This window comes from Babylonia areolata, chromosome 11 (assembly GCF_041734735.1).
Source record: "Babylonia areolata isolate BAREFJ2019XMU chromosome 11, ASM4173473v1, whole genome shotgun sequence".
NCBI classification, from domain to species: domain Eukaryota; kingdom Metazoa; phylum Mollusca; class Gastropoda; order Neogastropoda; family Buccinidae; genus Babylonia; species Babylonia areolata.
The window spans coordinates 14,562,114-14,575,241 of NC_134886.1; the positions used below are offsets into that span (position 1 = coordinate 14,562,114).

General features: G+C 40.7%; 1 protein-coding gene across 2 annotated transcripts in view; it reads right to left on the bottom strand.

Moving 5' to 3' along the window:
- Positions 1-96: 96 nt before the first annotated feature.
- Positions 97-13,128, bottom strand: part of LOC143287560 (uncharacterized) — a 319,138-nt gene continuing 306,106 nt past the window's right edge. For both annotated transcript variants that reach the window (XM_076595649.1, XM_076595651.1), the window contains 4 exons: positions 12,425-12,614; positions 9,010-9,115; positions 7,335-7,420; positions 97-6,804 (listed from right to left, as the gene is read on the bottom strand). In XM_076595649.1, the coding sequence (XP_076451764.1) occupies positions 6,670-6,804; positions 7,335-7,420; positions 9,010-9,115; positions 12,425-12,614 (517 nt within the window). In that variant the 3' untranslated portion in view covers positions 97-6,669. The remainder of the gene's footprint in view (positions 6,805-7,334; positions 7,421-9,009; positions 9,116-12,424; positions 12,615-13,128) is intronic.

Below are 13,128 nucleotides of genomic sequence, written 5' to 3' on the forward strand. Positions count from 1 at the left end.
AATGGAATGACATACATCTTTCTGAAAAAGTCCAGCAATCATATGGAGCATTTAAACGGTATACATATGGGGATCTTTTTTCTGGGGGGTTGGGGGGGGAGGGAAGGCAGGGAGGGAGAGGTACCCTGTGAATTACAAGCTCAGTTTTTACACAGTTTGCCTTCAGTTCTTTGACAATGTGAAATGGGAACTTTCGAAGGCGACTTCAGTTTGATGATGTGACCTGAAATGCCACAGCAGCATGACACGAGAGCTAAAATGTGTTCCACAAAGTCACCTTGAGATGGACAACATAAAGCATCCTTAGGAAGGACCACATTGCTGGGAGGCTGGGAGCCATTATTTATCAAGATAACTCAGAGAAAAGGCCTTGAACTTCAAGACTTACATGTGAATGTGCGATACCCACTTCATCTAACATTGTGAAATGGAAAAGGATGCCCCAAAGCAGATCATCTTCCAGGACTTGCCCTGAGAAGAACACCCCCACCCACCTCCACGCCCCTCCAGAATGTCAGAACAACAGCCAGGACTTCACCCCCTTCAGACAGCCAGCCCCTTGAAATAACACAAAGACCTCCCACCTGGACAGACATCCAGGACTCACTTCCTTAAACAGTGAAACTTTCACTGAATCAAGACCCAAATTGTGAATAGTTTGACCCGAAGGTCATCAGCCAGTAGGTCATTAAACTCAATTCTACCAGATGTCCTACACTGGGGCAGTTTTTGTAATTGCACCCTTGTGACAGTACTTATTGTTCCAGGTAAAGTTAACATTCTCTAATACTGAACAGTTTCAGTTTCAGTAGCTCAAGGAGGCGTCATTGCGTTCAGGACAAATCCATATACGCTACACCACATCTGCCAAGCAGATGCCTGACCAGCAGCGTAACCCAACACGCTCAGTCAGGCCTTGAACAGAATGAACAAGAACGAATAATGATCTTGATTGATATGAACAGATATATGGTCCTGAAGGTCTATTGTGGGGTGGCCTGCCATTCCTGTTGCAAGTGGTTCATGAGCTGAGGAACAGGAGGGGGTAGTTATTCCGTTACCTGGTGGCTAAGGATGTCCCGGACATGCTTAAAGACAGTAGTATTATGCATCAAACAAAGAAAATTGCACCAACATGAAACAGATCAACATGGGTATTGAGTGAGCGAGACACTGACTCAGGTTAAGGAATTAAATATAATGTTTTTCAAAATAGGAAATCAACGTGTCAACACACAAAAACTTGAGATTTTGCTTTCTAACAGAATGTCTTTGATGCATTTTTTTAATGTTTGAACTGTCAGAAAGGTGACATTTGCTTTGTGCTATCCACACCCCTTCATTGTATACTTGACATTGGCTCATGTCCATGAAACATTTCATTGCCTGCAATCAGAAACCTCAACACAAAACTGACAATGAAAAAGCATTCTCTCAGCAAGTTTTTGCTCAACTAACTTTTTAATGATAGAAAGTTGACAGCATGCAAGAATGAAATAGCTTCAAAAAAGGAAAATACTATGCTTGGATGATGAGATTATAACACAAAGCAAGAAGAAAATGCAAAGTGTTTCGACCTTGCGCTGATTCTTTTCATCTCAAATCACAACAACTTCCTCTACACCAGACTATCGACTGTATACACCTCTCATATCAACGACAAAAAAGCAAAACAATAAAACAAACTAAAACGGATACAGGTGTTTATCACTATATCAGCATATGTCAGTTGCTTTGATAAGTATCCGTTAGTGTTTGTGTTTTGCTATACCTGTTCACAGAGTTCACATGTGTCCCTTCTTCAGCTTGTCTTGTGTGTCAGTACAGTAATTATTTGGATGCTGATTTCATTTAATGATTTTTGAAATATTAGAAGTCTACATGATAAAAAACTGAATGAATAAAATCAAATATAAATAACATAAAATCAAGAACGTCAACAACAGATTTCTTCAGCAGGTTAAGGTGGTTTGTAAGTCTATGGAGTAAGTTATGAACATTGTCAGTGTTAAGCAAACTGCGGTCTAAAGGTCGCATGGTCACATATGCAGCCCAGCCCATATCCATATGTCACCTGCAAACTGGAGGACAAAAAACAACTGCATAAAGACAATAGACTAAAAGGTAAAACAAAAATGAAAAATTCTGGAAGGGGATACAACTGTAACTTAAAAAATATCTCTGTCATGTGGAGAAATATGAAAATTCCTTCACACACACACACACACACACACACACCAGTTTCCCACCCTCCTACCCCCATTCAAAAAAATAAATAAATAAAAAAGAAATGAAATATGTGTCAATTCTTCCAATATACAAATAAACATAGACTCTAAGTAGATACACATTATGTAAAAAGGAGAATGAACAAATGAATACAAAAAAAAAAAAAAGATTTAAGTTAGTATCAATTCTGTCCTTGAAATAAGATTTTTACAAACAAAAACCAATAGAATAGTCACCAAAGGAATAAATCATTAAAACACACACACACACACACATAGATCGATAGATACATAGACAGACAGACATCTCAGTATAAATGAGATTTTGACATTTTACACAATACAACTTGAACCAAGTGAATGGATAGAACTTTGAAGAATCTTGGTTCCAGTCCAAAACTTTTGAAATATTATAAACGTATCAACTTAGAGCATATCAGCTGATTTAAGAGAGATTCAGACTTGAACCTGTCATCAACATGTATACATATGTCTACACAAAACAAATGAACGTCAAATTCTTATTTAGATTCCATGGAAATAACAATCATTATAAATGTGATTATACAGAATCTTTCATTTAAAAAAAAATTCTAAATCGAAAAACTGACTCAAAAGTTAAAACCAAATAATCCCATACATTTTTTTTTTTTTTTAATCAATGATCTAATCTTACAGCGGAGTAAACAAAGGGATAATAAAGATTACATCATTCAAATCTAAATTTTTTTTTTTTTGTTTAGTGTGCAGAAATGCCAACCCCTGTCAAGTGTTTATAGGAACAATCAGGAAATTTGGCAGGAACATTTTGAATTGGATAGGAACACTGGGACTCCGAGCTGCACTGTGCAGCTTGCACTCCATTGCTTGATCCACCAGGCACAGATGCTGTTTGACCAAGACGCAACTTGATTCTGCCACATTCTGTCTCGTTCGGGCAAATGATTAAGCTGATTGGTCCGCTTAATGCTGTGTCAATGTTAAGACGCACGTGAGCATCATCACGCGAGACCAAGGTTAGTAATGACTGTCCTGGCCTCGTGATCGATAGGTCAAGAGCATCTGGATAATATTATGAATATTATGAAAGGAAAGCAGGTGACCATGCTATGTAGTCGAAAATGAACTGGGAACAATTTTGACATTGGCATAACATCAGAACAAACTGCGATTGAGCGTAACAAAATACGGCGAAATGTTACAGATGGCATTTCTGAGAGTGGCACTGTGTCTGGTGGACTCCAATCCCATACTCCTGAAACACTTGTATATCTGGAGCAACAATTTTATTGCACTACTTGTTCAGAGTGTGTGTGTGTCCCCCTCCTCCCCTCTCCCACCCACCCAGACTTTGACTATTTCCTTATCTGATGCAGCCAGACCACTGAAATATATTTATAACAACAACAAAGAAAAGTAAACAATAAACCAAACAACAACAACAACAACAAAACCAGAAAAATAGCATGACCTCAAGTAATTAACCAAGAAAGAACTGATAAGTAATCACACTGAAGGCAATTGGATGCTAACCCCAAGATGTTAAGGAAAGGTGAAATGATGCTCAGCTTTTGTGTTCTGCTTCCTGTAACAAAGCTGAATCCATGTGCCTGTGTCTTACACTTTGGAGGGAGGGGTACACACTATGAGTATTGCCCGTTAGGTTTTCAGCACCAAAACCACAGTAAATAATGTAATGTATGACACAATATTTTTGCTCATGTAGATCACAGCAAGGTTGACGTAATATTGGAACTTTTTTTTTCTTAAATAAAAGGGGACAGAAATTGTTATTTATTTTATGAGGAGGTGAAAACAAAGCAAGTTGAAGATTTTGTCGACTAGTGGAAGAGAGGGTGAGCCAACTAGTGAAGAGTCGGCTTTCGACCAGTCAGCTAACATGGATTGTACTTGTGTCCATCCACAAAGAAACTGATAGCGTACCAGGTCACTCACCCTTTCACACACGGCGGAATGCTTATCATTGTGAACTCAACTGGTTTGTTGCTTCAACAGCTGCAATGTTTCATTCTCTCTCTGCCTCTGTATTTGAATATAGTTTTTAGTTTTTCCATGGTGTATTATTCACCAATTCTGTCATCTTCTGTGTTATATACACATTGTATCTCTCTCACACACCTTCACCTTACTGAAGTAACTTGTCACTTCTGTTGGCACTGCACAGTAATACACTCTCTCAACAATGTGTTACGTCACATGGTCGATGCAATATGTTAACATCTCCCTGTCCTTTTGCACTACTGTCATAAGAAGGTGACTTGTATGAACAGGGAGAAAGTCGTTTATCTGCGGCTCAAGCCCTCCTTTGGATTCATCAACTTTTTTGTGACAGATCAGATTTAATTCATGGAGAGAATGAGGAATCTGCCATTTCTAATACAATATATTAGCTGTATTGCTGACACTTGCCGTGAAAAGGTTACAATGTTTCACATCAAAGTCCACTGCTATTAATTTGAAAAAAAAAAAGCAATCTGTTTTGCTAAAGTGTTTTCCCAGTTTTCCCACATACTTGATGACTCCACTTCTTTTCTTTTATGGGGGTTGGGTGAGGATGTACACTTGTTTTTCTTCATATGATTTTCCTGTCTACTCAGCTAAGTGTCAAGCCAGAAGAGGTTACCTCAGCTCGAAGCAGTTTATGATGTTTGTGATTCAGTCACATCCTCCACAACAGTATCGTCACACTGCACAATGATAAAACAAGTGATTTTCCTGACAAACAATGCATCTGATTTTTCTCTCTCCCTTTTTTTTCTGTCTCATTGTCTGGTCTGTTTCAGTGGTGTGACTTCCACATTGCTCATCACCCCAGACATAGCCACACCTGGGTTTGACTGCCCTTACACCTGTCTTTGTTCAATGTTCACATCAAGTGTATGTCGGATAGTTTTCAGAAAGATCATGACAATATTTCTGACTGCAGAAAGTCTGAATGCAGTTTAAATGTCCGGACACTTTGGGGGTTGATTTATTGAGAGCACACTTTGGAATTATCATATAACCACTAAAACTGCTTCTGTCCTGGTAATTGTAGGGTTTATAATGTGCTTTCAGATAATCTTCCTTAGGATAGCAGGGTTCACAATATAGAATCTGCTGGCTGAATGATTATGCTTTTCATCTGGTGTCCACTTTTCTCTCTCTCTCCTTTTCTGTTGTTGCTCTTTGCTGAAACAGGTGGTCACCACTGGGTTTGTTTTGTTTTTTCTTTCTCTCCATATTCTGGACCTGAAACCAGTGTTTTATTGGTCCTGTGGAATCAGTGTCATGAACTACAGTTTCAGTTCCAAGCAAGAGCATTCATGGGGGAAATCTGTCAGCCTTGTACACTCTGACCTTGTGGCACCAGCAAGCTTTACAGGCCACCTTCCTTACTGCAGAGTACATCATCACAGACCTGGGATCTTGCTTGTCAGCAGCATCACTGTCAAATCTGACACACACATCCATCTGGCACAATGCCCCTTAGAAGATCATCTTCACAGTTTACAATGTACATAGGTATCATCTTCCTCATTTCCCTATCTACACAGATAATCATCTTCATACTTAATAATCCTGTGTATGAATATATGCTTTGGCTTCCATATAGCTTTTCTGATTCCGTAACAGATCATCACAGCACTGTATAATCTTTTTCCTGAACAAGAGTCCTCTCTCTGTCTCTCTCCACTGGCTGAAGAAGAGCACAACACCTGCAACATCCTTCTGTCCACATCCTAACAGCAATGACCACTGACATGTCCAGGTTTGTTGTCATACTGCTGCTACAGACCATCCAAGCAGGTTTGTCATAGACTGCTCCAGAGCACCCACAATGGCTTCCTTTCACTGATTCAGTAAGCTCGACATTTCTATTCTGCAAGTAAATGTATTATTTTTCAGGTTCAAAATGTTCTGTTGTCAGTGTACATGATCACAACTTCTTGCCAAGACAAAACAAGTGTCAATTAGATATCTCATCAGTCCTGATGTATTACAGAAAGACTACAGAGAAAACCAATCAATCACAGGCTGGATAACTGATAAGGAAATGTAATCAATGTGATTTCACATCTCTGTATAGTGGAATCCTTTGGCAAGAGGAGTTATCTGACCACACAGACAGGGAGGATGCAAAAGCTCGGCTCATAATCTTTCGTTATTTTGGCAATGCCAGTTCTCAGCTCGGCGCAAACTGAAGTTTGTCCATTCTTTCAGTGTCTGTCGGTCTGTTTGACTCTAATGCCGGCCTCTGGTCATCATTTCCACACAAAAACTTTGTGTGAGCATGCAGATTGTGAGCAGTTAGTTTGATCACTGTCATCATACAACAATGTTGTGTAAAGGATTCATGATGGTTGTATGCAGTCTCTCTGCACACACACACATGCAGGTGTCACTCCATGTGTTGGGGGTGGGGAGGAGAGGTAGGGGTCTATACAGTGGAGTGGGGGGTGTCCAGCATCTGTATACAATGGGTCAGTTTGTGGATGGTGGTCTGCAGCGCTGAGGACATCTGGGAGGACATCTGTTCTGTGGCACCCACTCTGTACTCCTCCTTTGGTGGCACCTGCACACCAGATGGGTGATGTTAACTGTTTACCTGCTGACACTTTTAAGTGGTAGCTATATGTGAGAAATTCCAGAACAATGAAAAAACATCCATACTTTATAGTTAAGTCACAATGACCATATTTTAGAAGATGATAACATAAAAAGAACTTAATACTGTGCTATATTCCTGAAACATATCTGAAGAAAATGTTAATATTGATATTTTCTTCTTTCTTGAATTTTTTTTTGTATTATCAGTGCTCTCAAAAATAATAATCCTCATCTCACACACACAGAGAATCAAATGTCAAATTGAGGATGAATAATAGTATTTACCCATCAGCTTTTAAGCTCTATCTGAATACGTTACAATGTAAAATCCCATCTCACAAGTTAACATAGGACTTGCAGTCCATGAATACAGAAGATGACTTGTTTACAGGAAATGATCAGAATGCTGCAGTCTTGACCTATAAAGGGAGCTAGGGGACAGGGACTGTCCCCATTACAGCTGACCAGAATGGGACAATAAGAGACACCGCCTACCAGGTGGAGGCTTTCTGAATGTTGTCGCCGTAACCGGTTGAGTTCACTCTTCAGCTGTTCCACATGGTCCAGAGCTGCTGTTAGCACTGCAACAGTCATAGTTCATTGTTATTATTGTTGTTCTTATCATCCAGACATTAGCACTGCAACAGTCATAGTTCATTGTTATTATTGTTGTTCTTATCATCCAGACATTAGCACTGCAACAGTCATAGTTCATTGTTATTGTTGTTCTTATCATTCAGAAATTAGCACTGCAACAGTCATAGTTCATTGTTATTGTTGTTGTTCTTATCATTCAGAAATTAGCACTGCAACAGTCATAGTTCATTGTTGTTGTTCTTATCATCCAGACATTAACACTGCAACAGTCATAGTTCATTGTTATTGTTGTTCTTATCATCCAGACATTAGCACTGCAACAGTCATAGTTCATTGTTATTATTGTTGTTCTTATCATCCAGACATTAGCACTGCAACAGTCATAGTTCATTGTTATTGTTGTTGTTCTTATCATCCAGAAATTAGCACTGCAACAGTCATAGTTCATTGTTATTGTTGTTCTTATCATCCAGACATTAGCACTGCAACAGTGATAGTTCATTGTTATTATTGTTGTTCTTATCATCCAGACATCAGCACTGCAACAGGGCAACAGTCATTGTTGATTGTTATTATTGTTGTTGCTTATCACCCAGTCCTGTGTCTCTAGATCTTGAGGGTTTGAAGCAATAAAGTATTCTGTTGTGTTCTAAGGTGTCCTCACCAGGCCAGCTTGTCTGCAAGGGACTAGAGCAAAAAATCAAGAGAGCAGAATATGCACAAAGCTCAAAGGGATGTGATCCAACAATAGATGGCATAAGAAGAGTGCTTCCAGCATTGCAACAAGCTACTGGACACAGTAACCACAGCAAACATAGCAACCAATGAGAGAATACTGAGGGGGGGGGGGAGGTGGGGGCAGGGGGGGAGCAAGCGAGGGGTCAGCCAAACTTCAAAAGTTGATAACGGTAGCATGAAAAGAGGAGGGGGGTGAGGAGGGGTGGGGGAGAATGGACGGGGTCAGGCAGAGAGGGTGGAAGTGCAGCCACATTTTTACACTACAATAAGTTATTGACACATCATCATATAGCTTTGTCAATAACAAATATAAATATTTGGTACAGCTTGAACAGTAACAAATATAAATACTATAAGATCAGTACCTATACACTAATATATACTATAGTATATACAGATGTGTAAATTTCAAGAAGGCTTCGAATCATGTGTACTGATGCACATGCACTACACCACATCTGCTGAAAGAAAATTATTAAGAAAAAAGCCTAACCAATACACAGACCTAATGAGCTAGTCAGGCCTTGGCCGTTACATTTCAGTACTGTAAGTACAACATCAAGAATATTTTACACCACAAGCAAACTGTGCAGGAGTTTACTTTCTTTCTTTTCATTGTATATAGCAGAATCAGATTTTTTTTTTCTAACATCAATAATGAAAAGTACTGCAACACACACACACACACATGCATGCACACACACACACACACACACAGTGAAGTGCAATCCATCAAGTCAACCAACGGTCAATACAAAACGACAGTAGAATTCAGCTCCAATACATCACAGTTTGCCACAGCACAGTGCGGTCAGTACAACCCCCGTCCACTTACTGTCGGCGTGCAGAGGGCACACACAGGTGTGAGGGCCAGTGGTGATGGAGGGGGAGGGGAGGGTGGACTGGGTGGAGGCTGAGGACGATTCACTGGTGGTCAGCTCCTGTTCACAAAACAACCATGGTGCATCAGACCTGCCAGCCCCTGACAGCCAGCATCCTGTGTTTCAACAATCATTAAAATGACTCACTCTGTTCTGGGGATGAGACACCAAACACAGGGGACCGACTTCTGGTATTTTAATGACACCTGTGGCCTGTCAAAAACTGAAATAACCTGGCCTTATTATCAGCAATAATTAATCTCATTTATTGCCAAATTATCAGGACTCATAATCCCCTGTATTGCATAATTATCAGCACTTAGTAGTCCCACGTATTGTTCCCAGTGACAACATCAACAAAGAAACAACAACAATAGGCTGAAGTCTTGTGAAAACTGCACTGCATACTTACAAGTGTGGGCACTTTAACTGTGTGCCTGTCTGCAGTGGATGTTGTGCCCAAGATTCTGATGCTGATGATTTACCTCACCGTACATTGTGAGTTTAACAGATATATTTTTGTCTTCTAAAAGAATTTTTTTTTTTTTTTTTCCATATATTATCTCTTGATTTCGGATATGCTTCAAATTCTGTGTGGGAGTTGTTTCTGCATGTTTTCTGTTGTCTCAGTTAATTAGTAAATGATATTAATTAACACATCTTGCAAATAGCAATTCTTATTTCTATGTTGTGGGTCTCATGGAAATAGACCCAGAATGCACAATCCATGATGGAATCATCAAAAACTGATGGGAACTTGTCATGTTTGTACATTCACATTCAAACTGACCTGCACTCAACTCATGTAGAGTTACCATAGTTAACAAGATACTTTATTCTCCTGAAGCTACAGACAGTATTGGTCAGTGCTATGATACATGTGATGAGGGATACTTTATTCTCCTGAAGCTACACACAGTACTGGTCAGTGCTGTGATACATGTGATGAGGGATACTTTATTCTCCTGAAGCTACACACAGTATTGGTCAGTGCTATGATACATGTGATGAGGGATACTTTATTCTCCTGAAGCTACACACAGTATTGGTCAGTGCTGTGATACATGTCAGGAGGGATACTTTATTCTCCTGAAGCTACACACAGTATTGGTCAGTGCTGTGATACATGCATGATGAGGATACTTTATTCTCCTGAAGCTACACACAGTACTGGTCAGTGCTGCTGATACATGCATGTGATGAGGGATACTTTATTCTCCTGAAGCTACACAGAGTACTGGTCAGTGCTCTGATACATGTGATGAGGGATACTTTATTCTCCTGAAGCTACACAGAGTACTGGTCAGTGCTATGATACATGTGATGAGGGGTACTTTATTCTCCTGAAGCTACACACAGTATGGTCAGTGCTATGATACATGTGATGAGGGATACTTTATTCTCCTGAAGCTACACACAGTATTGGTCAGTGCTATGATACATGTGATGAGGGATACTTTATTCTCCTGAAGCTACACACAGTATTGGTCAGTGCTGTGATACATGCATGTGATGAGGATACTTTATTCTCCTGAAGCTACACACAGTACTGGTCAGTGCTGTGATACATGTGATGAGGGATACTTTATTCTCCTGAAGCTACACACAGTATTGGTCAGTGCTGTGATACATGTGATGAGGGATACTTTATTCTCCTGAAGCTACACACAGTACTGGTCAGTGCTGTGATACATGTGATGAGGGATACTTTATTCTCCTGAAGCTACACACAGTATTGGTCAGTGCTATGATACATGTGATGAGGGATACTTTATTCTCCTGAAGCTACACACAGTATTGGTCAGTGCTATGATACATGTGATGAGGGATACTTTATTCTCCTGAAGCTACACACAGTATTGGTCAGTGCTGTGATACATGTGATGAGGGATACTTTATTCTCCTGAAGCTACACACAGTACTGGTCAGTGCTGTGATACATGTGGATGAGGGATACTTTATTCTCCTGAAGCTACACACAGTATTGGTCAGTGCTGTGATACAGGTGATGAGGGATACTTTATTCTCCTGAAGCTACACACAGTATTGGTCAGTGCTGTGATACATGTGATGAGGGATACTTTATTCTCCTGAAGCTACACACAGTATTGGTCAGTGCTATGATACATGTGATGAGGGATACTTTATTCTCCTGAAGCTACACACAGTATTGGTCAGTGCTATGATACATGCATGTGATGAGGGATTCTTTATTATCCTGAAGCTACACACAGTATTGGTCAGTGCTGTGATACATGTGGTGAGGGATACTTTATTCTCCTGAAGCTACACACAGTATTGGTCAGTGCTACGATACATGTGGTGAGGGATACTTTATTCTCCTGAAGCTACACACAGTATTGGTCAGTGCTATGATACATGTGATGAGGGATACTTTATTCTCCTGAAGCTACACAGAGTACTGGTCAGTGCTATGATACATGTGATGAGGGATACTTTATTCTCCTGAAGCTACACAGAGTACTGGTCAGTGCTATGATACAGGTGATGAGGGATACTTTATTCTCCTGAAGCTACACACAGTATTGGTCAGTGCTGTGATACAGGTGATGAGGGATACTTTATTCTCCTGAAGCTACACACAGTATTGGTCAGTGCTGTGATACATGTGATGAGGGATACTTTATTCTCCTGAAGCTACACACAGTATTGGTCAGTGCTGTGATACATGTGGTGAGGGATACTTTATTCTCCTGAAGCTACACACAGTACTGGTCAGTGCTGTGATACATGTGATGAGGGATACTTTATTCTCCTGAAGCTACACAGAGTACTGGTCAGTGCTATGATACAGGTGATGAGGGATACTTTATTCTCCTGAAGCTACACAGAGTACTGGTCAGTGCTATGATACAGGTGATGAGGGATACTTTATTCTCCTGAAGCTACACACAGTATTGGTCAGTGCTGTGATACAGGTGATGAGGGATACTTTATTCTCCTGAAGCTACACACAGTACTGGTCAGTGCTGTGATACATGTGATGAGGGATACTTTATTCTCCTGAAGCTACACACAGTACTGGTCAGTGCTGTGATACATGTGATGAGGGATACTTTATTCTCCTGAAGCTACACACAGTATTGGTCAGTGCTGTGATACATGTGATGAGGGAGGAAGCCTGCATGCATCTGGTGCTCTTTCTGCAACAGTGTTGTTTTCCTAATAAGGTGGTCAGTTTGAGGAATACTGGGCAAGGCTTGAAACTGATAAGCATAGGAACCTGAACAGAATATTATGCTTGTTGATCATGTGAAAGGTATTGCCCAAAACAACTCTCCCTTCCTATCTCTATCTCTCTCTCTACACACACACACACACACACACACACACACAGCAGACACTGACCAGAGAAGGGCGGTGGTTGTGGTGGTGGTGGTGGTTGTGGGGGGCCTGGTGGTGGTTCAGACTGTGTCCACTGCCAGAGGAGGGGCAGCCCATGGTCAGCTCCTCCATGCTGCTGACGCTGCCCTCCGATGCCGAGTGACGCAGCTGCTTCAGCCGCAACCGCCGTGATGGGGACTCCTTGATGCGCATCCTGATACAAAACGGGGAATTCACCTATGTGGATTAAGGTTAAAGATCCCATAGCCTTTATGGACACTGGGGCAGTGAATTCCTATCCACTGTGTGCTGGGCTGGGCACAGGGAGGGAGGGCCCCAGTCTTCTCCTGCCCTATTTTAACCTTCCCCAACGGATGTCGGGTACCCATTCACACCTGGGTGGAGTGAGTAAAGTGTCCTTCTGAAGGACTCAACACCATGACAAAACAGGGCCTGGAACCCTGATCACTGCTGAACACTGGATCAACAGTCCACCACCTGACCAGTTTACCTCTGTGCCTCCAAATGTGGGTATCGTGAACTAAAACAGGTAAAAGGCAGATGGAAGACTTAATTTATTCATGTGGATATCATGTACTTTCCCCCCATTCACTCTGTGAAGGCAATGCCAAACACAAAAGCAAAACTAAAAAACAACCCCACAACAATAATTTTGGTGCACACATTCTTTTTTCCCATCAATAAGAAACATTTCATTCATTTGTTCA